We start from the raw sequence: 24,437 nt of genomic DNA on the forward strand, positions 1-24,437 counted from the left end.
CTTGGTAAGCAAAAAATCTGTGTAATGAAACTGTATTTCACTTGAATTGCATTAATGATCATTTCAATGCAACTGGCAACCTTAGGAATTCGCCCGTGTGCATACAGCACACCTTAAGAAGTGAGATGTAAAGCCACGTTTGCAACACGTCATATCCTTATACAACTCTGCAGACTATTCAAAGGTTAATCAGATACCATCTCTGCTTGGTGGTATGGTCTAATTTAGAAGCTGAAAATACAGGCATCTGTGATGAACAGATGCCTCTTGAGACCAGTTTTTAATCAAAAAAAAAGCTCATAGCATGCATTAGGATGCAGGGAGACTCCTAAATCCTACAGGTTTAAAGAACATTTTAGGTTTAAGGAAACATATATATATACTAAAGACTTAAGTATCACGTCCTAAATTTAGTATCACATACTTGGACCTAAGTATCACATTTTAACAGCAATATGAAGCTCTTAGAGTCTGTACTGCACATGCTCTGTTTATGCCCGTCCACTCTGTAACCCAATTATATACTATGCCAGACATCCAGACAATAGACCTAGCCAAAACCTTCCTTGAATTTACTTTCTAACACATTTTTGGTCATCTTTAACATTAAATTGCTCTAATGTAATACACAGCCATGCTTTGGTACCACCTGTGTTCTGAAACTAGCAGAAAATGATACAGAAAATGCTAAATGGGCTTAGATGGAGATATTTCACCACATAAGCGCATGATAACACTTCTTTGAAGCTGGACTACCAGAAAATTTCTGGGTGACGGGTGACTGTTTTACTGCTGGTGTTGATATATAAAACCCTAGGTGCTGTTCAGCTCAACTTGGAATGCAGCTTTCATAGGGTAAAAAACTTAATGAGAAAAATAGTGCACAGTTGCCTTCTCCCTCTCCTCAGTTACCTGTCAAGTATACTCTGAAGGAAGAAAAATCTCAAACTCATGCAAAAAAAAGCCACATAAAAAATAGAAGTATATATGCCTTATGAAGAAATTTAGTAATCAATTATGATTATACTGCATGATAATTAACAGTGCAGATCATTTTGACAATACTTGTATTTATTCATTACCTGCTTTACTTGTAAAAACCTGAAGATTCAAAGATTTAGATGCAACATCTTGGTCTTGACAGTAATCATATCCAAAATTCACAAGTCTATGAGCAAATAAAAATCACTAAATAAATCACTTCTTCATCCACAGCAATTCATCACAACATAAAGATCATGAGAACAGTCATTATGTAATCAAAACATACTAATTAAATTATAATAAAATGTTCTCTAATGCAAATTAAATCAGGCTTTAACCAACCCGCTCAATGCTGTTAGAAATTAGAATCCCAAAACTGCATGGTTATCAGAAACCAACAATTTGGAATAAACCTGTGAACTTCATATTCACTTACTGCATCATTCTCCACCCATTTCTATACTTTGAAGTGAAAGCAAGTTCTGATAAAGTACTGGAAATCCAAACATTCATCATACCTGAGAACTCAAAGGCTTTGCAGTCTAACTCTACCATTCTTATGTCTGTAAAGCAACATTTTGATCTGCAATTAGGCACACTAATTTCAGCAAAAATACTCAAAGAGGAAAGCACAAAATCACACTCATGTGAAACTTGTTATACCATGACATTCTTTTTCAGTCTCATGTTGCTTGTGCTTTAATGGTTTTATCTATCTTTAAAATCTGCAAGTCCTATTTTTGCCATGCAGAACATGCAACAGAATATTGTAGTCAGTCTGCTTTGGCTTTTTTGTTTCGTTTTTTTTTTTTTTTTTTTCTTCCAGAAAGGATTGTGATCCTGTAAGGGATTTTCCCCTAGGTCTTCTGCAAGAACTTTGAAAGAGAAATTATAACACTGAAGCTCTTACAAGAGCTGGATTTTTTCACTACTAACTACAAGATACACTGCCCTTTTAGGGCAACCTGTGTGTGCAGTAGCACTACACTGAGCCCTCTTCATAGCACTGAGGCATTCTGAAAGCCACAGTTTGGGCAGGGTGGGACTCAGCTACCTTCAGTTATTGATACCTGATCTAGTAGCTTTGGCCTCTCTTTTTATTTACAAAGAGAAACAGGCCTTTTTGGAATGTAAATTCAACTGATTGAAGACCGATGAGGATGAGATGAATTATGACTGAGAGTCAGACCATCCTAACTAGTTTTTCCTCAATTAAAAGGGAGCCTTAAGATGACAAGCACAGACGCAGTCATGTACACAGTAGACACAGATAGAATCAGACGAATCTTCGCCTTTGAAAGTGCTATTCCCAGCTGCCTGGGAATAGCACGCTGGAGGAGAAAAGAGACAGGCAATACCTCATAGGCTATAAAAAGAAGCTACTGGTCTGGTTAACTGCCCAGTAAAATGTAACAGCAATTAAAAATGGAGAGCTTCCCTTGGCACGAATTTTGACATCACTACAACATACCCAAGATTAAAACAAATTAATTTAAAAAAGGTACAGAATACGCAGAAGACAGGTTGCTTAACCTACAGCTAGCTCTTCAGACAAATAATTTTTTAAAATGACACCAAAAAGCAGCGAAGGATTAAATTGTATTTTACAGTTGACCCTGATGAAAATGAGAGGAACTGAAGGTTTGGACACAGTGTTCATATTATCCTTATGTTCCAGTACCATGTTGTCAACTGCAAACAAAGACACTGTGGTTTGGACACAAATTTTACTTAGAGCTATAAAACATTATTTTATATATTATAAGGAAAGCAAAACAAAACATAAAACCCCCTTACTTTAATTGTGTGTCATTTACAGAAATATCCAGGTGTGATTCCAGCTGTTAACCAAAAACAAAAACAAACCTATTTAGTGAGGTCAATATACTACAATTAATATTTCAGTCCAGTAAAGTGTGTTGAACTCATTTCACTAGATATAACATTTTAGCAAAGTTTATTCATCCTCCTCCAATAGCTCCCAAAACGATGAAATAGATTCTTAAAAAGAAATTGCGAGATATTTAATCCTCTGCATTAAATTTCAGCCACTGAGCCAAAAGCCTAGTAACAATTCCATGTTCAACAGTTGTAATTTTTATGTTCTGTTCTTTGTATTTTGGCCACAACAGATTTTCCTGTCTCGCTTAAAACTGACATAAAATTAGCATGTGGTTCCTTTGTCTAGTGCATTTGATAATCCTGCTTTTCAGTACTTGAGTATAAGATCAGTATAATGTTATGAATGTCACTCACTTCTAGGTCAAAATCTGTGCAATTCCACTGAAGTTACCCTACTGTGGCACAATCTGAATCTGACTGAATATATTCTTGGAAAGAATATAATGCGAAAAAAAAAAAACAATCAGAAAAACAAATCCCACTTTTCCTCTGCAAAAGTTCCAATAACAAAAGACACTGAAATAGATCTCCTTATCAGTGCCTGGAACACATAATTACACCCAATTCAAAACCACTGTATAATAAAACACTAATGACTTACTATTGAGTTAAAATTTTCATCAGGATAAAACTGGACACATTTTAAAGTACTCCTTGATCCCTGAAATTAAGAGGATGTGCTTTGTAACTGATAAAATAAAAAACATATCATATAGACTGAAAAGTGACTGGATACTCCACAGCACTCTACACACTCAACCTGCTTTGCTAACTGATATGCACAAATTAGGTGACAAAAGACGACTTTAAAAACCACATATAACCCCCCACAATAGCACTATGACATGCTTCCTTCCTGTCCCAGATCATTATCTGCCAATCATCTATAATTGCGTGGGCTCCCACTTGAAGCACAACATTACATGTCACACACACACACACACACACACACACACACACATATATTCTAGAAACTTAAAAAAAAAAAAAATGTTTTCCATAACCACCTATACGGCAGAAGGAACTATATCTTACTTTGGTCAGTTCAGAAAGGGTATCTCAGAAACAACAGGAATATATTTCTCCATCACAGTTCTTTTCCCGTTATTTCCTAACACTTGTATATTTTTGGTGGCTAAGAAGAGTTAAGAAAAATCAATTTTCATTTATGTACAATACATCAAGTGCAAATAGTCTCTCAGTCAAAACAAAAAAAAACCCAAAGAGTTTCTGCATTTCTAGCCAAGAACCTGCCCTCATTTAGTCACTTAGTAAGTCTTGTGTAGATGTGAATTTTCTAGAACACACAATATGTTTTGGTAGATTTAGATCCTTTTGAAGAAAAGAGCTTTTTAAAGCCAAAAGACCTAACAAACCCACCCTTTTTTATAGAAAGCACCAAGATCACCAGTGTTCTTGCAATTTACTATGCACAAATACCAGTTAAGGCAAGTCTGGCCTTTGCTTTAGGTTGAGGCAGGAACAAGACAGACTACTATAATTAAAAACAAATTCACACTATTATTACCCCACACACTCAAAATTTTACTGTCATGAGACAGGCAGGTACAAAACTACTAGAATTAACTTTCATCTCACCTTTGGAACAATGTAGAAGAGCCTTTGTTCCATCATATCCCATTGTGCCCAAATGAGATCATCTGTAACTCTGGCTCTTGGAAGCTGACCTGCGTTCTGAATCACCTAAAAGGAAAGCAACAACATTAGAAGCCATCAAATAAAGTTCTGTAACAATTACGCACAGTCTGTGCTTCAAAGAGAAAAGCAATGACAGAAGAGGCACAAATACTAAGGTGCTTGGAGGAAATAAGCTACTTGTTAGTTGTACAAAGTCCACCTTTGTTGTGTGCGAGGTGCTCAGTTTAAAGAGATCAGAAGCACAGTTTTCGAGGTATACCTACTACCAACTATTTTCTTTTGAGATTTCCTTGCTTGCAAGAAATTCATTGCTTAAGCTGCTCAAAGTGAACAAAGAAAACCAGACAGCACTCTTCATCATAGAGGAGAGAGCAGAACCAGCTACGTTAACTATTGAAGGAAGATGTGTTAGCTACAAAAGGGATTTCCATCCAAAGTCTCAGCCACGTGATACAGAGTGCCAGCAGTAGGGAAAGGTCTAGAATTGTGGAAAACTGTTGGCATTGTACAAATGCACTCTTGAAAGATGTAGGGATATTTCATGTCAACCAAAACAAATCTGTTCATTAGAAAGACATCAGATTGATCTGTTTTTTTCTGACAACATTCTTAGTCTTTACTCCACTACCATAGTCTAGCATATAAATCCCATCTGCTTTAAAAGCAGCGATAAACTTTGAGAAAACCATGAAAGACTTCAAAGTGATTGCAAATCAGGACCTTAACTTTTTTTTTCCAACCTGACATTTGTCTCCATAAAGTGAAACACTGGCTTTTGTGACACAATTCTTTACTATATTAGATGTATGTTTATTAATAAGTCTTTTAGGCAAAATGTTCACAATTTGTTGAAGACAAAATCATTTTGAAAACAGGAAAAAGAGACTGGAACATTCACAGTACTTGGAGTGTACCTAAGTTTTATGTCTTTTGGTTTTTTGCTTGCTTTTTAAATGAATGCTTTACTGGGACACACTGACTCCCAAAAGGCTGTTAGGAAGGTGACTCTGGAAATATTTTAAATGATTTAAAAATGTATATACACTATGTTTACTCCCAACTTCTAACATATAGAAGCATCCAGCAAACAACAAACAATAAGTAACTTTCCTCATAGATTACAAGGTATACAGGTTTTTCAATCAGCTCTGTGGTTAGCTGCATATGTTGCCATTCTATCGATACTTTCTTTAATACATTCTGTGCTGCCCAAGTATAAAACTACAAAACCAGCTAAAATTACAGATGCTTTTCAATTAAAGCAAAAAACCTCAAACCCCAATATTTTTCAAGTCTTACCACTTTGTGTTCTTCTTCTGCAACAACATGAATGTCAAATTGTTCAATATCTTTAAAACATATTAAAAAAAATAATTACAAACATGCATTTTTATATGCTTTTATATACAGTTTATTAAACAATCTCACCTCTTAGAATTCTGTAAGAACACATTAGGGCCAGGAAAGTTCAACTCATTGCAAGAGGAAATCTATGTTATATGAACATAGGCAGAGACCTGGACTCTCTTCCTTTCCTGAGCTGAGGGTGGCCCCAGCCATACCACCTCCTGGAAGCAGTTCCCTGCCCACACCAGCGCAGCACCGGCAGGAAGAGTGCTAACTGAAATAAGCCAAACCAAGACAAGAAGCACACTTATAAAGAGCGTGCAGAGCTGCATGCCTGTGCCTGAGACCACACTACAGCCCGGTTTCACTTCCTAGCATGAATACCAGCTCACAGTCCTTTCCCAGGCACAATTCCTAAAAGTTATTGGTAGTTTGCCTGTGTGAAGGGTGCAAGATTCACCCAGCAGATGTTATAAATGTTTCAGATACAGTTCACAGCACTTTGTGAAAGTCTGGCTACCTAAAGGTTGGTGTCTAGCTTAGCAGAGATGTGCCTCTCCAAAGAGATGGGAAAAGTGATCTCACACTATAAGACTGAAAAGCAAGAGGGATAAACAACCTTTTCCAAGTGTCCACCTCTACCCAATTCCCTCCCATTAGATTAGGCAGAACATGCAAAGTTAGACAAATCCAAGAAATTATTGTTCTTCTCTTATCCTACTTGTCACACATTAAATGACAACCCATCTCATAGTCAGTTGATCTGCCCTGAATATATATAGGCTGCTATAAAAGTCTATTTTAGCTTTTTTAGAAATAAAGATAACTGCTAAATGCATGAACTAAGCAAATAATTGCAGTCAAAGCTGGACATTCTGCTCACACCAAAAAAAAAATACCATTAAATTATACAGTTTTGGAAAGACTTTATTTTTTCATTTTCCAATAAAAGGCAACCAAAAATATAACCTATAACCATCATTTTAAAGTAAAAGAATGACAAAGTACATCCAAAATATGAACTCACATTTATCTTCTGAAACCAGCAAGAGGCGATTTTCTGTAGAAGTATTTCTGTCTTCAACTGGATAAAGAAACTATAAAGTTTCACAGAAGTAAATAACCAAAGTAGTTTAGAACACTTATCCAAAATGTTGGGGTTTTTTTTAGCTGGATATTTACATATTTTTTAATTACAACAGGCATGCTAATTATATTTAATTAATAAAAATAGCTATTATTACAGACTAATAGTCACCAGTAACTATAATTGCAAGCTTCAAGGGATTGAAGAGAAATAAAAAAGCAGCCTGCATGTCAGAGACATTCTACATTAAACATTTCATGAAATTTCTCATTTTTTTCATTCTATGAAGAAACACAGGCACACTATAACAGTTGCAAGATAACACAAGATATTTCTGCACTCAACCACTTTTTTTTCCTAGCATAGTGGATTAAAAAGGTTAAAGATTAGTTGAATAATTTACCTGTACTCGAACACAGCTATCCACAGCCTTTAGGACTCTCACATTATTAATGGGATGAATTTCAATTAGCAAGGTTAAATACTTGGATACTGCAAAAAGAACAGGTTTTAGATAACATTCTTTTTTATACACAATTTTGTTTTCTGAACAGAAATTACATGGGAAAAAAAAGTAAAAGGGTATAATATTTACAACAGTATTAAAACAATCCACTTGTAGTACCTGACTGTAATAGCTGACTTACTCTTTCTTCCTCTGTATATTGACAGAAGCTGACAGCTAAGAGGAAAAAAAAAAAAAACACAGCCACAGTGAGCATGCATATTTGTTATTAATCTCAGTAAACATTCTTGGAAAGCAAGCATCACAGATTTTTTTACCAAAAACTTGTATGTTAAAGGAACTACAGAAGCTCTTCTAGATGTAGGAGTCATGTATAAACGCAGGAGGGGGGAAGTGAAGAAAGGGTCAGTGTGTCTTAGATTTTTAACAAAACAATATCGTTACAGCTGTGGCTATGTTGTTACATTATTTGGTTAGAGATCCACTGGTATGGGTCAAAACAGATTTAAGTAATTCTAGACCCAAATGTATCATCCTACTGAACTAAATCATCTTTACTGTGACAGAAAAAAATTTAATGATAAAACATATATTTACCCAATAACGTCCTTTCATTGTTGATCGAACAACTGATTATGTGTAGATCCCTCTCAAACATATAGAGGTGCTATAGAGAAACATATTAATGTTAATAAGTTATCTTTTTTTTTACCTATATAAAGAAAACCATCTAATTACTCCTCCCTAGGAAAACACTAATGACCAGTACACCATTTTTTTTTTTTAAAGCAAATCATCTCACAGCCAGAAGAATCATATTTTAAGCCTGAATTGTATCACTTCTCCTTTTTCTCATTTGTTTCTTACTGGCTCTTTTGAGCAGTATGTTGCCACTAGAGCAGCACAGCAGACCTTCATGTAAATATGAAATTTCACCCATTTTGTACTGTTATGGGGACACCTGCAAAGGCCTGTTATCATGACTGCAGCCACTGAATTGCACTACATTCAGTTTTAGAATAATTTCTTACAAATGGTTACACCAAACAGATGGAGGATGCACACATAACAACGAAAACCCAAAACATTTATTTCTTAGCACACATATTCAGTCTGGAGCAGAAAGGGCTTGAATTGGTTGTTTTAAAATAAAGATTGCAGACATGATGCTTTACTACTCCCAAGTCATTCAGATGTTTTGTAATGTTCTGCATCTCAATACTACCGAGCATCATTCGAATACCCTCTCTGGTCTCTCTTCTGTTTCAAACAAGCATATACTCCTTAAGGACATAACATACTGAGTTTCAAGGCATCAAAATCTGCAACACTACAGCACAGTCTCCATCAGGGAGAAGCCCGGTATTACTCTCACCTCATTTTGTTTAGTTTGAAGATCATACAATCCAATGTGAGTATTTCTCTGATTTCCCTATGGATGAAAATAAATTAGTACTGGCAGTGTGAATATATAAAGTTAAAAGTTGCTTTTATTTTTTTCCCTACCTCCCTCTCCTCTTCCCCCAGCCCACTGACACACATCTTCACACACTTCCCTGTCCTATAAGCACGCAGTTAATTATCTAATTCCAAGAAAGCGAGGCAAGAAGGAGAACAAAGTTGGGGTTTTTTTTTTTTCCTTTTAGAACCAACACGAGATAAAGCTGAAATGTAGCCAACACACAGCCCACAAGCCGTTGCATAAGCCAAGTGCCTCTCTCTCGCTTTGGTTCTAAAGTGGTTTTAGTCCTAGGCAGCAGGGCCAGGAAGAGCGATGTCCATACAAGAGTGAAAGGGGATGCAAACGGCCCCCCGGAAGATTTAAGGCTGGTATTCCAAACTTCAACTCGGTGGGTCATTGCTCCAAAAGGGAGCATGGAAACATCAAACATCACCAAACTCAGATTCTAGTGATCTGGCTGCAGGCTGGAAAAAAGGATTTCAACCCTGCCTTAGGAAATGATTGTTTGAAGGCTAAATCTATTTCACAAGTTCAGATGACACCATTAGCCTGCTGCCTTAGAAAATAAACACAATACACATCCTTTCTAGCTTATTGATAATAACATACAATGATTTTATACAATTCAAAACTTTTCTTCTTGGTAATTTTTAACATGCTTTAAATTTTCAAAATATTTTTTTAAAAATGTAAAATAAATTCTGCTTGGTGGCATATATATCAAATCAAGCTGAAGTCCATTAATATACTCTAGGTACAGGCACTAAATTTCTAAACTGTTGAATTTCAATCCAGCCACATAGGTTTCTAGTCAAACAGTGATCATCCTTGTTTTTAACTACAGCTTGGGGGGAGAGGGGAGAAATCTGTGGTTATTTACAAAGTTACGACATCTTGCTTTGTGAAGTTAAAACAAAAGCCTGAGTATTCTCTTCCTAAGAGGTCTATTTCTGAATGTCTCATTATTGTTATGGCAATGACAAAAGTATTTGACTTCTGACTTAAACATGGAAAACAAAATGTCTTTACATTAAGACATAGGCTTCAGTCCTTCTAATTTAAGGTTAAGCAAGTGCTTTCACAAATAACTGTTCTTTCCAAGTGTGTCTGAAACGCTAACATCCTCTGTACTTAGCTACTGAAAAATACACAAGACCGGTAACAGAACTACATCAGTGCCTATATTTGTGCATCAGCTAAGACACTTGTTTTCATATTTACTCTAAAGATTCTTGTATTGCATTGCAAAATAAAAGCACTGACACTAGAATTCAATTCTGTTAAAAATACTTTCCACCAACTATTCATGTCACAAAAGACAGACACTGTCAAAACTACAGTACAATGCAAAACTCTAAAAAAGAAGCTTTGAAAATAAAGCTCATCTTCCACCTTTCCCTGATTTCATGCAGAATGCATTTGATTTTCTTCCACTTAGCAAGACAAAGGTTATTTTCTGTTTGTATCTATTAGGAAACACACCAGGGCAGCTCAGTTTAGTTTACATGGTTGTTTGTGTACTACCCTCACTGATAATGTTACAACTAAAGTTTGCTGCTATAAAATCAACAGGAAAGGCTCACAGACATATAGCTGTGTCTTGCTAACGTGGCAGCCCATTAGTTATAAATAGTTTATTACGAAGGTAGGAGAGAGAGAAAAATTGAAAGAGATGTTAACCTGCCTTAACAACTCAGTAAGAACTGTAGTTTGTTAGAAGCTGTAATTACATCATGATTTCTCCAATGCAAGTTTAAGGAAACAGGACTAACTGCAGACACTAAAAGAAGTCTGTTTTCCTCAGGTAAGATTTCTAGTGTGATGACGTATATTAGCAGAACAAAATAGCAATGCACACAGAATACTTATATTTTAGAACGAGTTTGCAAAAATTTAAAAGTAGTGTCAAAACGAGGCCTAAAACTACTTGCCATTCACTACGATGCATACATACACCAAGACTTCTATGTAAACATGAATGGATACTCCTCTTAAAAGGTTTGCAGATGACTCTAAAACCACAGAACTCTATCCATACGTTAACAGACTGTTTCAGAAAATGAAACATTTGGACTGAATCCTTGTTAGGTCAGTAGTAGAGTGTGAAAAGACAGACACACAATACCCCCAACACTTGCTGTTTCTTAGCATTCTACTCTTGAAATAGGAAAAAAAAAAATCAGTCCTGCTTTAAAGAAAGTATCCCAGTCCCAAGGTGTGACTGCAGCTGACACAGACGTAACTGATTTAACAAAAGCACAGGCATCAGGAAAGGCTCAGTGTTAGCAGCTCAGGCCCCAGCCTGTTCAGGACATCAGGTGAGTGCTATGCAGCTACAGCCTGGGCCACCATGTGTGCTCCTACCAATATACAAGCCACCCAGACCAACACGAGCTTTGAGGCAGACATACCCACGTTTTTATCATGCACACAGACAAGTGTAGATATACTGACTCCCATTGACATCAGTAGCATCTAAATGGGTACCAACATTTTCAGCTGATGAGCAGAATTTTTACTGATCCAAGAAAGAAAGGTATACCACACACTATGAACAACTTCTCTCTGGGAGAAGCATCACACATTTAATGCAATACCACCTTAATATACATTTGTTCTTTGTGAGAAAACTCCAGGAAGTATCTTCCAGTTTGCCCATTAACAAGTGTAAAAAGCACAGTAGAAGCAAACAAAATGTCAGCATCCTTCCCAATAGAGGAATAAATAGATGCTGATTCTTCAGCAGGCTGACTCACTCGGGAGAAAAAGCTCAGACTACTTTTATCATGGTAAGAAAACAAGAAAAGCAGCAGCAGCAGCATCTTTTTCAGGACGGCATTTCAGAGGTGAAAACTGCAGCACAGCTGTGCAATTTGCTAGTTCCAGTTCTCAGGCTTTGTCATTCAGCCACTCCCACCACACAGGCTGCAGAGGTCACTTTATTCCCAAAATTAGGAAAGATAAACTACAGTGAACATTCTCAGTGACTTCCTATGCAACCTTTACCCCTAGGTTCAGGGAATTAAGCCTAGGTCTTTCAATTCTCCTGCCAGTCATTGCCCCATTCAGTCAATGGAGTCTAAGGTGTATCTGTCCACCTCCTCCACCTCACACACTTCCTCCCAGAGTACGAGTGGCCAGTTCTCTAAATTCCACCAACTGTATTGACCAGATTCCTGCTGACTACAGTGGGAGCTTAGACACCTAGCATGCAAGCAGACACCTATGTTTAGATGTGTGAAGCTTGAGCTACAACGCATCCCTAGTGCCAGCTGCAAGAGCCTGAATAACCTACAAGGTAGTAGAACTCTGCCCAAAAAAGCGTAGTGTGAGATTCCACAGATGCTAGAAAGCAGAAACACCACACGTACAGAGTACTAGATCTCTCACTGGGAACTAGATGGGTTACTTTCATTAAGTCTTTCTAGAGTTTTGAGCAATGAAAAAAGCCTAAACTTGACACATTCTTTAGTGTTGTTTTTATGGTTACTGTTGTCTTGTACAGATTCCCCTCCCTCTGCTTGTACTAAAGGAAACATCCACCCACGGTTAAAGTGTATTATACCTTCATGAAGGCCTCACCTCTTCCCTTAACCCTAGGGAAGCTGGAGAGTTTTAGCCTTGTTGAGCCAGAGGGGAGCAAAAGGCAGCTCTATTCTACTGGAGTCTGCTATCTCCAGTCTGTACTCTTCAGAAACCAAGATCCTCCAGAATCCAGCTGGGTCTACAGATTTCTCCAAGAGGCCCAGACAAGAAGTACAGCTTCTCTCATCAAGGGGAAACCTCAAACCATTTAAAAATCTCTTGGAACTACAGGCGTTTCAACCTAAAAGCTATATATATGCCACGGAGAACAGAATCCTATGTTAAAAAGGATAGCTCTAGATACTTCAAGACATCAGATAAACAACGGTTGTTTCAGACTACTTGCAATAAAGTGCTATAGATGAATCTTAAAAGTAATAAAGAAGAAAGGCAGAAACAGAAGTAGTGTTAGATAAATGACGTCTTAACATATATATTGGTAGGAGGAAACCTATTTAACTAACGCAGTGCACATGAATGCAATAGTCAGACTTCCCTGAGAAATTCTGAGGATGAAAGAATTTGCTGCTTACTAAGAGTTTATCCTTCAAGGTAAGATTCTGGTCCTCCCCCAAAAAATCAACAGCAAAAACCCTATGGACTTAATCAGGTCAGTACTTTGCTTCAAATTTCACCATTCTTAACCTTTTTCTGAAGAGGGGTATCTTCCCATTGCCCAACACCCCCAAGTTGTAATCAATCAAGTTTTCATGCTCAAACTTTCACTGCAAACAGTTTTAAACTAGAAGGACTCAATTAGGCATAGACACACATACAGTGTTATTCTCTGCTATATTTTTATTAAGTTCAAAGACAGACTTACCTTCCAGGTATAAATAATATTTCCATTTCTTTCAACATTTACAACGTAGAGTGCTGATGAATTCTCAGAAGTATCTGAAATTATAAGTATCAAAAGGTACAGGATTTTCATTTGAGCTGGTTCATCATACAATTTATACCCTTTAAGCAAAGATACTAAATGCATTTCTACATAAAAATACTTCTTTGTATACATGAAAATTATTCCCTTCAGAGAGAGAATATTTCTTACACTGTGATTTAAATCTGATAAACTCCAATACAAAATAGTTAAGGGGTTTCAAAACACACAGGAAAGAATTCTTTATGTAAATCCCTAACCCTTCACTATAACTGTGACCCTAACAGCCACTACCTTTTGTGATGAAAATCGCACGTGCTTTTTCACTATCTTCCATTCAGAGAAAAAAAAAAAAAAGTTTGCATTTATTAATTATACACATCATGGGGTTCAAACAGTTAAGTTGCACTCCAATCCTCAGAACACTACAGGGAGACAGAACTAGCCCGAGAAAGTATCACTTGCTCCCAGCTGCCCCTTCAGCATCCCAAAGGAATGCCTTGAAATAAACTATATCTTTAGAGGTTAGTTCTACAACAACACCACCACACACCCAACCTATGCCCCCCAAGCCCCTACACCCCCAAAATAAACAAGAACCACAAGATTAAACATACCTACAGGTATGAGGGAATTAAGCAATGCAGGACAAAAGATATGATGTGGGGTATGAATGAAAGACTCAGATTAAAAGGCAAACAGATGAGCAGGAAGCTAGGATGGACACAGAAAGAGAAGAGCACATCTGGACAAAACAGCACAAAATAATAATTAAGGAAAATACCAGAAAAAAAATATAAAAGATCATACTGAAGGTGACAAAAATGCATGCTTTCCTGATGATGCTTTTCTGTTTTCTAATTATTGCAGCCACCAAAAATGTGTCTATCTCGGATGGAATGTTCACTAAAAGTGGAAATTTTGCCCTTAAAAAGGTTGACAGCTGCATGACTGGTCCTAGTTTTAAGATAAAGGTAGCCCGTGGTTCAATAAACAACAACAAAAAGAATTCTCCACAAGTCTCAGCAAGCACTTAGTCAAGTTCAACACCAGTTACTCTGCAGTTATCATAAAGCACTCATAGAAGGAAGACAAGTGAAAATGTTCACACAGCTGATATTATAAACTGGCTTGTTACAGCTTGTAGTGATAAGAAAAAAAAACTTTTTACAAGTATTATCAGAAGGAAATAAAGTGTATTTTGTTGTGGGAGGACAATGAAAATCCTTAGTGTACATTTAACAATGCATCACTTTCTACTGGTTTCAGATCACTCAAATTACACTACAATACCACTACATTAGGGATAGCTGGTCACAAGTGAGAAAGCCTCAGGTAACCATATATTCTGCTCTTCCTTTAGTGGAAACTTCCCGTAATTTAACCACCACCTCAAACTTTCAAGATGAGTACTAGTCTCCACACTTCTCTCTCACACAATACTTCCTCAGAACAGAATTTAGCTAGAGAAGGTCCACAATAAATCTCTATGTCGATGAATTTCTCTATCACCCAACACAGAGATCTAAAAGGTATTGAAAAAGTTTGGTGTCAGAAGCAAGCTTCATGTCATTGAACATTGTCAGTGGGAATATGGAGCCAAAGAAGTGACAATCTCTGCCCTTGGAAAGTCCTGAAGTAAAACTCTGCATGTAGAATGACTTCTTCCTCATCCCACAGTTTAGACCAGCAGATGAAAGGCTGCAAAAGAACCAACCCAACCTGCCTGCCCAGCAAACAACTCTTATCAACACACTGAGGAGAATGCAGTGTTTGATTTCCTGAAGGCCATTATATGCAGCACATACAAAACTAAGTGGAATAAAGAGAACAAGGCCAGTTCTCTTCACATGCCACTCTGCTCCCATCATAGCTACTGCCAGCTCTCATGCCACTAGAAATTCTTACACGCTATCAAGGATTTTCAAGTCCTCAGGAAAGAAAATAATAATTATGAGTAACTATAACATCTGAAACCACTGCCACAGAAGTACCATGACTCCTAAAAATTACTTGCTCCTGTGCATAGGTATTTCTTTGATGTTTAAATTAATCTTTTCAAATTCCTGCCTCCTGCCTTCAAATTCCTAATAGAACAGCACTACATCAGGAGATAAGTCAGTATATACAGAGAAAAGATGAAATGCAGTGCAGCAATGCTGGTATCTGATCAGATGCACCTTCTAACCAAGATTCTTCTGATTCTGTATTACCAAGGGCATTTACTAACGAAGAATCTATATTACATTTTAAAAAGCTGAATATAGATGTCCCTTTCCCAAACACAAGTCATCGCTGTCTTGAGAAGGTTATGACATAAATGCATAGGTTAATTGACTCATTGAATTCATCACAGATGAACACATAAATTCATAGATGAATTGATTATGCATGGAGAATTTCAGAATTTTACCTCAAGGCCCTTCAGTACACCCTTTCATAGTTGTTCAGTAATCTAGTATATGTGAAATATTTTTTAACAGATTTTATAAATAATATCTTGGTAAATAATTTTCTTTTATAAAACCAAGAAAAGCTAATACTTTCTGGTTTATCTCCACACAAGTTCTTATGAAACTATTTGATGACAGCCCCTCAACATGGAAAGCAAATGAAGTATTTTCATTAAAAACAACTAAAGGAGTTGAGATTTCAAGTTCATCACAAGGTGCATCAATGACCATCTACTTCTACTGAAGTAATACTTATTACATTATTATTTTTTTTTTCAAACTAAGGTTTCCACCAGTTTTTGAAAAGCAGAACCGAGCCAGCTGCCCTGCAGATTTATGAGAAATACAACCAAAAAACCACAGGGCCAAGAATACAGAGGGGTCATTCTTTTTTCCAACCGCGACAACAAGCGCTCGCAACGTTAGCTACTGCACACTGCTGTGACAGCTAACACTCTGTCTAATTTTAACTAGTAATTATTTACCACATAGACAAAAGTGTTTGTTTTTTGTTTGGTTGGGGTTTTTTTTAATCGCCCATAAAGGGGAGTAGTGTGGGAGAGGGAGCCGTGTTAAAAGCCTTTTTTTTTTTTGGGGGGGGGGGGGGGGGAGGGGGAAGAACACAAAACCCAAACAAACGCGTTTGGCTTTTTTTTGGCAGAAGAGATGAACAAGCTGTGGAGTGCAGCAGGCGCGCAGAAATGCTTTCCACACGTGAGAAGGTCCACGAAGACATCAAACTCGCCCGTATCTCCCCCGCGGACAGGAGCTCACTCCCGGGACCCGGCCGCTCCCCGCCGCCGCCGCCGCCGTCGCCCCGACCCTTCCGCGACGGGCCCCGGGGGAGCCGCGCTAGGGGGCGGGGAGGGCGGTCTCGCCTCAGGCCCGGCCGCTCCGCCCGCTGGAGAGGGCCGCGCACGGCGGCAGCTGGGAGGGAGCGGGCGGAGGGAGCGGGCCCTCCTTAGCCCTCCCCGAGGAGCGCGGGAGCGGGCCGGCCGCCGCGGCGTTACCTAGAGCCGCGGCCCAACCCCGCGCCGCCAGCCAGGGGACCACATCCCTCTGCAGGTCAAACTCGGCTACCAGGTGAAGCAGCATAGCGCTCTCCTCTCGCACTCAGGGACGCGGAGCGGCCGCGACCCCTCTCCGCTCCGGCGCCGGAGCTCCCCACTCTGCTGCACCGGCTCCGGCTCCGGCTCCGGCGGGGCGGCCGCTGCCGCCATGGGCCCGCCCACTCGAGCCGCCTCCGCGCCCATTGGGCGCGGCGGGTGTCACTCAGCTGGCGGCGGCGTGGAGTGGCTGGGCGCGGTCCCGCCTCTCTCCCCCCCTCCGCCGGCGGGGCGGGCGGGCTGAGGGGTTCCGGCATACTCCAGGGTCCGCCGGCCTTCCGCTTCCTACCGGGAGGCGGGAGCAGCGCCCCGCAGGGCCCCGCGGCCTCTCCACGGGGCGCAGCCTGCGTGCAGGTCACCACGGGGCTTCAGGGGGGCTCGTTTGCCCCATGGAGCTGTCGCCCAGGCTGTTCCCGAGTCATGCCGCTAGAAGGGGTGATCCTTTCTGAAGCTTCACTCTCAGAGTGCCTTAAACAGTTGCCTGTGAGTGAGGGCTGGTGCACGCTGACCAGAAGGCCCCAGTCATCTGTTACCCTCTTCGTGTCCCTTCTGGAAGTGTTGTCTGCTTTCCAGAATTTCAAAAAGCGTCCCTGTTTTCTGAGATGATGCACTCTGAAATTGCATGTTGAATAGATCAAGTCTCTTTGTACGGACTACTTTGGCAAAGCTCAGGATGTTCTCGGAGACTAGGCCTGGCCTGATCCTGCTTTTCATCTGTCAAAGGAGGTAAAGTTTAGTGTAATCTTAGGGACTTTTTGTGGTTTGTTAGCTTGGGGTTTCTTTAGCTTTTGAAAATAGTTGTAGCACTGATAAGATACTACTCCATGCCTATAGCCTGCCTGTAATTACCATTTCCCTTCTGACATGCACTGTCTGATGTCAGCCAGCTAAAAGCGACATAAAAGTGGATAGGCAGTAAGAGCACACACCAAGCTAGACATATGCCGAGTACTGAACAGCTTGAGCCTGTTTAAGAGGTAATCCAGTACCAAGATTTTTCCCTTAATTGCTAAACTTCGGAGCTATATAAAGGCCAGAGGAGAATCAGGTATGTCTGCAAAATGAGGATGAAAGGCAAGTTGATAACTGAAATGCAAAGCAGACATATGCCTTCTTTCAAACTCCATATTGCCAACTTTTACAATTTTATCACAAGTTTCATGGTCAACATTCTTTTTAAAGCTCCTTGCATCAGGTGGTTGTACAAGAATTTCAGCTTATTTTTTTTTTCACTGTTGTGAAATAAAGCTTAAAAAGGTGACCGGAATATTTATTTCAGAGACAAAAGTAAAAAACAGAAAAATGGTCCCAAATGAATGCATTTTTTAAGAGATGAGGTGGGGCTAATTCGTTATTATGTGTACTTGGGAACAACACAACCAGAGAGGCAAGCAAAGGAAGGAAACAAAGCCAATGAAATGACTGATTATGTAAGTATGTGCAAAAAGGGAATTTTTCACATGGAGAAAATCTCCTGTGCCCAGATCTATAGAGTGCATTTGAGGCCAGTATGAGGCCAACTGTCAGAACTTTTGCTTCTGCTCTAAAGCAAAACAAAAATGTGGAGATGGGTAACAAAGTGTCTGTCTGTAACAGCAAGCACTCCAAATGTGAAAGGAAAGAAATAAATATAGCTGCCTAGTTTGATGGTTCTGCATTTAAAAAAAATTAAACAAACTCAAAACAACTGTCACTGTTCTCGTTTCACAATCAACTGTGTCACTTATTATAGTTCTTGAAAGAGAGCCCACATAACTGATAGATGAATTATTCTCTAATATTTACAGACTGAGAATCATATGACAATTCTGTTCCTCTTGAGTATCTTACACAATATGTGAAAGGCCTTTCAGACAGTAGGAGCTGCATGGAGTTGACCAGAGCAACTCCTGGGTCTGCCATAGAACCTAAGCTGGTTAATATGATTAAAGAAAATTGGAAATGTTCTTAGATGATGTGAGCTGGTGAGTAGCTATGCAGACAAGTGAGTGTGGAAGGGATCCATTCACTCATGGCCTGAGCACAGGATCCATTCTACAGTCCTTATTTTGGTTAGGAGTGGAAGAGTTTCTACAAGCAAAGACTTCACAGTCAGGTGTGCAGTAGTAAAAAGCTTTCTTGTTGAGGAAATAGTTAACAACAACATTTCCCCCTGGACTGTGTTTTCACTGCAAAGGACTCTTCATTATTTTTGTATGCCAGATATCTTTGCATTATCTCACTGCAGCTTATAAATATGCTTTCTGGAGACTCCTGGCATAGAGTGGGACCTTGCTGACAGCGTACCATGCCGGGAACTTGAAGCTTCTCTGATGCTAGTCCCAGAAACCAAGGCAAGAGAAATTCTCTCAGAAGTTTCCCTATCTTTTCAGTGAAAAGGAAGTGGTAGCCTGACAGATGAAGAGATTTGAGAAACAGGAAGGGATAAGATGATTCATGATGACTATCAGAATTTAGAGGTACAGAAACAGGAGAAGATCAGCCATGTAGAGCTGGGGAAGACGATACCAGCAGGACCTGAGAGAATTGATAGGAACAAGGAGCCAGAGCAGAAAGTAATGAGGAAGAGAGAATCTGGAGAGACAAGACAAAGCTTTATAACCTGTGTAGAACTGAAGTCAGTCTTACCATAATTGAAGTCAGGATTCTTAAGTTTCTCTGTTGTCCAGCAAATTATTTGAAATCCACTATTTTCCAGTGGCTTATCCATGTAAAAAGACAAGATATTCTGGTTTCTTTGGTTCAAGTGATAGAGGTTTCCTTGTGACTCTTAAAGGTCCAATAGTATGACCCTTGGGATTGTCATTATGATTCAATGATGTAATTATCTGTGCTTTCTCAAAAAAACCACACACAATTATATATAAAAAATGGCAATAAACCCACTTCTGATTTAGATAACAGGGTCATTCGTTGTATCTTTTTTATTTTCCAAAATGTAATCCATGCTATGAACAAAATAAAAGGGGAGTCTTGAGGAAAATGGACTGTGTACTACAAGGTGAATAATATTTCAAAGAGAAATAACTAAGCCTGCATAAATGATGCTTTTTTTGCAATTTCTTATTTTTCAGAGCTTAATTTACAGTCATGATATACATTAGGATTACATATATCCACATTCAGTTGCCAAAAATATATTTAAGAGAAAGCAGATGGTTTGCCTGCCTGTTTGTGTGTTTATATAGTACAGAGGAAATACTTCCAATCAAATAAAGGAGATTCACAGTAAATGGAGAAGGTAATGCAGTTTCTGAATTGATTAACTTTAGCAGTCAGACTTTTTAAGTTATCCCAGGAAACATTGTAAAATGCTGACAATTCATGTCAGCATTAACCTTAAAATGAAACTCAGAGTGCCTGCTTACTAACATGTACAAGATACCTCATCTTTCAAGAAACAGACAGTCACAGATTTGAGGCTGTTCAGTCCTACATTTAAGGAACAAGAAAATGATCTTGCATAAGAATTTGCAATGCCACGAAGAAAACTTAATCCACTGCTGCTCTTTCTCTGCAAGATACCACTAAGTGTTTGCTACAGCCACTGTCACCTGAATAGCACCTAATACTCTGAAGTTGGATGGGGTTTCTTCTTTCTCTTCCTGTATTCGCATTGTTACCTGCTGGCTTTATATTCTACCTTTAATATCGATTTCCTTTACAACTATAACATATATTTCACAGATTTAGAGCTCATTATGTAAAATTCATTATACCCTGAGCTGTAAGTCTGGCTGTGCACATTAGAGGCCATATCTACAGGCCCAGATATCCAGGTTGAATTCCTAGAAGCACAACACATTCCTAAGAAACCACAAAGCTGACTCATTCAGAGTACATCATGTAGTAACTCAGTACAATGTATCATGTCACCTCAACCCTGATACATAAAATTAAAAATTTGATGCAAAAGACTTAAGCATGTAAAAAAACCCTCACACTTTCTTCAGCAGGCTTTGAATTAAGACAGAGGGCCTGATATATTCTTGATAACATCTGCCAACTTTGCTAGTTGGAGAAAGAAGCTCTGGATTTTAAAAAAAAAACAACCCAAATTCTTATCTCTGCCAAGTACAATTAATGTTATAACCCATTTCTGACTTTTGCTTCCTTTTTGCTTGCACCATGAAACCAAACCATGAATTTCACTTTCTATTTATACTCAAGTTTCCTTTTATGATTATCACGCTCAGTTACTTTGGGTTTTTAGAGCCAGGCTGAAGCTGTGTGCAGGCACAGGAGCTAATCCCAAGGGAGCAACCTCCAGGATAGGGTTGTGAAACTAAAGCTCTTAATAAAAAACAACAGATTGAATTTTTCTATCTTTTTTTTTTTTTTCTTTCTTTCTTTTTTTAATCAGGAATTTGTTCCCGCCTTAGTAATAGCATAGGATCTCCCTCACATTTCTAGCTGGAGTGAGACTTGGCCATAGTCAGGCAAATCATGAGAAAGCAGTAGTGGCCCTACTGATCACATTGTAAGCAGCATCAGCATTTTTTTATCACTAACAACATTTTTTGTGCTAATTGCATATGTGTCTATCATCCCTTTTCAAACAGTTCTCGTGGCAAGAGTTACAAAATCATACCAAGAAACAAGTGTGGGACTGATGAGGCATTGCCCGCCATCCTGGCATTGATGGGTGTAGCATACCTCTCAGCTTTCTCAACAAAATAAAGCTTCGTTCATGGAAAAAAACATATGGAGCCATAAATCATCTATGTGTTCCATATCAGGAAATTATACTTAAGAGTTCTTATGAAGAATGAATATCTGAAATAATTATTTAAACACATGACAGCCTGGCAAACAGCTCATGACTTATTTGGGAAATATTGCTTACTGAGGGCAGCCTCTTTTCCCGCCATTCCAGCAACAGAGGGTTTATTGTCATCATGTCTAGACAGTTGTTTCCTTGAAGAATGTTTTCAGCCAGTCAAACACAAAATATATAAATAAATTGTTTTCCTCAAGGAGGTAGTCAATATGTTTATTAAACCCTCTCAGAAACACAAATAAGATGCAATTAGAAATCAATATTTTGGTAGTAAAAATAAAGCCTGCGATTCAAGGGTGGTAAAGTAAAATACCTTTATTTCAGTGTGTGACAATAACATTTTTTCAGTGTCTTTAATCAGAATATCAGCATAAATTGTGGTAGTTTCACTGAAGTCAGTCAGCATCTGTTACAGATGCCAGTGCTTCAGGGACGTGTTTTCTATGCTTTGTTTAATAATTAATCATAGGAAAAATAGTCTTTTAACTATTAAGGAAAAAATTCCATCTTGCTGTTTATGCTCAGATTGAACAGCACCTTCTTCTTTTAAATAACTTCATCGAAGTCAATAATGTATTCATACCAATAACATATTTCAAGTCAACGAGGCTTCTGAAACAAGGTATTCCTCAAAGCGAGGTGGGGAAGAGAAGGGGACTTAACGAAGTCACTGACTGTCGTCCAAGTGGCCTTTTTGTTTCCGCTCCTTCTCCCTCCATGGCCCAGGCTCTGAGGCTCCTTTGTTCTTGCCACAGGCTAACCCCTGCTAGTGCTGAGGAAATCTCTGTGAGACACACTGTCTCAACAGCTGTTGAAGGAGCTCTTTGCTCTGTGTTTATTCTTCCAGCTATAGCCTCATTAGGACTCGTCAGCAGTGTTTAGAAACTTGCCCTTTTTTCCTTTGTGATCTTTCAGTTTTGACTTCCTTCTGCATTGCAAGAGGACGGTGTAGATACTCCTCAACAGACTTTTAATTCTTTTGAGAACAGATATAATGATGCATTTACCAGCAGATCAGTTCCAATTTCTTCCACTTTTTAGGTGTCTTTTCATTCTCATTGTAATTTTTATTGTAAAATGTGAAAGGAATATTTAGCACAAATGTATTCCTTCGAAATGTAAGGCTACAGCGTGGTAGAGTGGAGACTACAGACAGGGATGGCACAGGATGAACACATCAGTTGAATTTTGTCTCATTGAGCTTCAGACATTTTGAAACCAGGGTTCTAGTGTGAGTTCTTTGTATAGTCTCCTGCTAGTTAATGGAGAAAGATAAGAGGGCAATTGATAGAAACTGGTTTTGGCATTTACTTTATGGTGTGTTTTGTCCAAGTCTGGATGCTGGGTCTCCTGTCCTCTCTCATCTGCTGTCATGCCTACCAAGAATGTGCAGCTGGAGGCCTGGAGGAAAGCGGGACTGTCCCTTTCCATGTCTGCCTCCAATTAGATCATACAATGTAATATGGAAGGGCACCCTGAAGGTGTGGTTTGATGAGCAGCTGATCTAACAACTCATGACTGTTGAAAGGGTGGTCCCAGACATCTTCCCTTCTGTTTTTTTTCTCCCCACCCTCCTCCCCAGGTCATCCAGCCTTTTTGTTTGCCAGCTCTGCTGCACATCTGACACCTCTGTGAGCCAACTCTACTTGCTAACCCACTAAAATCTATTCACTATTTTTTAATGGTTTAATTTTTTGCCAGGTTATAAAGGCATCTCCAGTCACAGAAGGCTTTTACAAGTGCCACAGCCATTGCAAAGGGAAGTGGCGGTAGTGTGCAGCTGGAGGCAGGGAGAGGAACAGAAGAATAGAAGACAACCCCCACCGTATTGGTAGCAGTGAGGTGTTAAGACCTGCATGGCTCATTCAGAGCCTTTGCCAAATGCTTTCCTCTGACTCTCAAGTTGGAAGAAGCAGTCATTTTTGTCCAGCATTGCTCTGGTCCATTGCCCAGCCACTGCTGACATAGCTTCCAGACCAGAGAATTGATCCAACTGAAAAATAACATTGTGGGAAGAACAGAGGAGGTGGGAGATCTACTTATTAAGTTTACTGAACCCTTATGTCAACAAAAATGAAGATACTCTACAGAACTATGAATAACCACTCATGCTGGGCAAAGGGCCTTGGGGAAACAGCTTTTCCCAATGTTGGTGCTCAGTTAGGCTAGTTTAAGTTCATGTCAAACTACAGCCTTAGGACGGGGTTAATAGCCCATGGAGGCACCTGCTTCTCTAGACTTAAAATAAAAGGAGTCTAGGTATCAGCTCTTAGCTGACGTAAGTCAGGTGAGTAAATCCCATTCTTAGCATCCTTGGCCTGATTTCCTGTTTCCATCAAGATCAATAGAAGCTACTAGTTTTTAGTACCTTATTTTATGCTGTAACAACCATTCCTTTAATACAATGCAACACTTTAAATACATTCAAATTATTCTTTCAAAATCTGAATAAATTTCCCTTGCACATCCTAAAAATGTATTTTATTTATTATATGTGTTGGTTCCAAACAAATGCCAGATTAATAAGTAGAGAGGCTTGGGTAGGTGTACGTCACTAGTCACTCAGTGGTTTCTTTTTCCAAAATACTTCCAGAATTCAATCTGACCTCTTTTAACAATGAACTATTTATAGGATTCATAAGGGCCATATCCTCCAACCCTGACTCAGCCAAAACTCACCAGTGACCTTGACCTCCTGTAGTCTATTCTTATAGCCTTACTCA

The 24,437-nt window shown here is 38.9% G+C and overlaps 1 protein-coding gene across 3 annotated transcripts in view; it reads right to left on the minus strand.

Annotated features, from left to right (window-relative positions):
- The window catches only part of LOC104364320 (gamma-secretase activating protein), a 49,016-nt gene extending 31,965 nt beyond the window's left edge, over window positions 1–17,051 (minus strand). For 2 of the 3 annotated variants that reach the window (XM_042792151.1, XM_042792149.1), the window contains exons 1-12: window positions 16,839–17,051; window positions 13,316–13,389; window positions 8,821–8,877; window positions 8,043–8,112; window positions 7,605–7,661; window positions 7,383–7,471; window positions 6,920–6,989; window positions 5,845–5,894; window positions 4,486–4,590; window positions 3,488–3,547; window positions 2,782–2,825; window positions 1,083–1,168 (exon numbers count right to left, since the gene is read on the minus strand). In XM_042792151.1, the coding sequence (XP_042648085.1) occupies window positions 1,083–1,168; window positions 2,782–2,825; window positions 3,488–3,547; window positions 4,486–4,590; window positions 5,845–5,894; window positions 6,920–6,989; window positions 7,383–7,471; window positions 7,605–7,661; window positions 8,043–8,112; window positions 8,821–8,877; window positions 13,316–13,389; window positions 16,839–16,923 (847 nt within the window). In that variant the 5' untranslated portion in view covers window positions 16,924–17,051. The remainder of the gene's footprint in view (window positions 1–1,082; window positions 1,169–2,781; window positions 2,826–3,487; window positions 3,548–4,485; window positions 4,591–5,844; window positions 5,895–6,919; window positions 6,990–7,382; window positions 7,472–7,604; window positions 7,662–8,042; window positions 8,113–8,820; window positions 8,878–13,315; window positions 13,390–16,838) is intronic. The other variant, XM_042792150.1, reaches the window with a different exon arrangement.
- Between the last annotated feature and the right edge of the window lie 7,386 nt (window positions 17,052–24,437).

This window comes from Tyto alba, unplaced genomic scaffold (assembly GCF_018691265.1).
Source record: "Tyto alba isolate M040663 unplaced genomic scaffold, T.alba_DEE_v4.0 Super-Scaffold_2, whole genome shotgun sequence".
Classification (NCBI taxonomy): domain Eukaryota; kingdom Metazoa; phylum Chordata; class Aves; order Strigiformes; family Tytonidae; genus Tyto; species Tyto alba.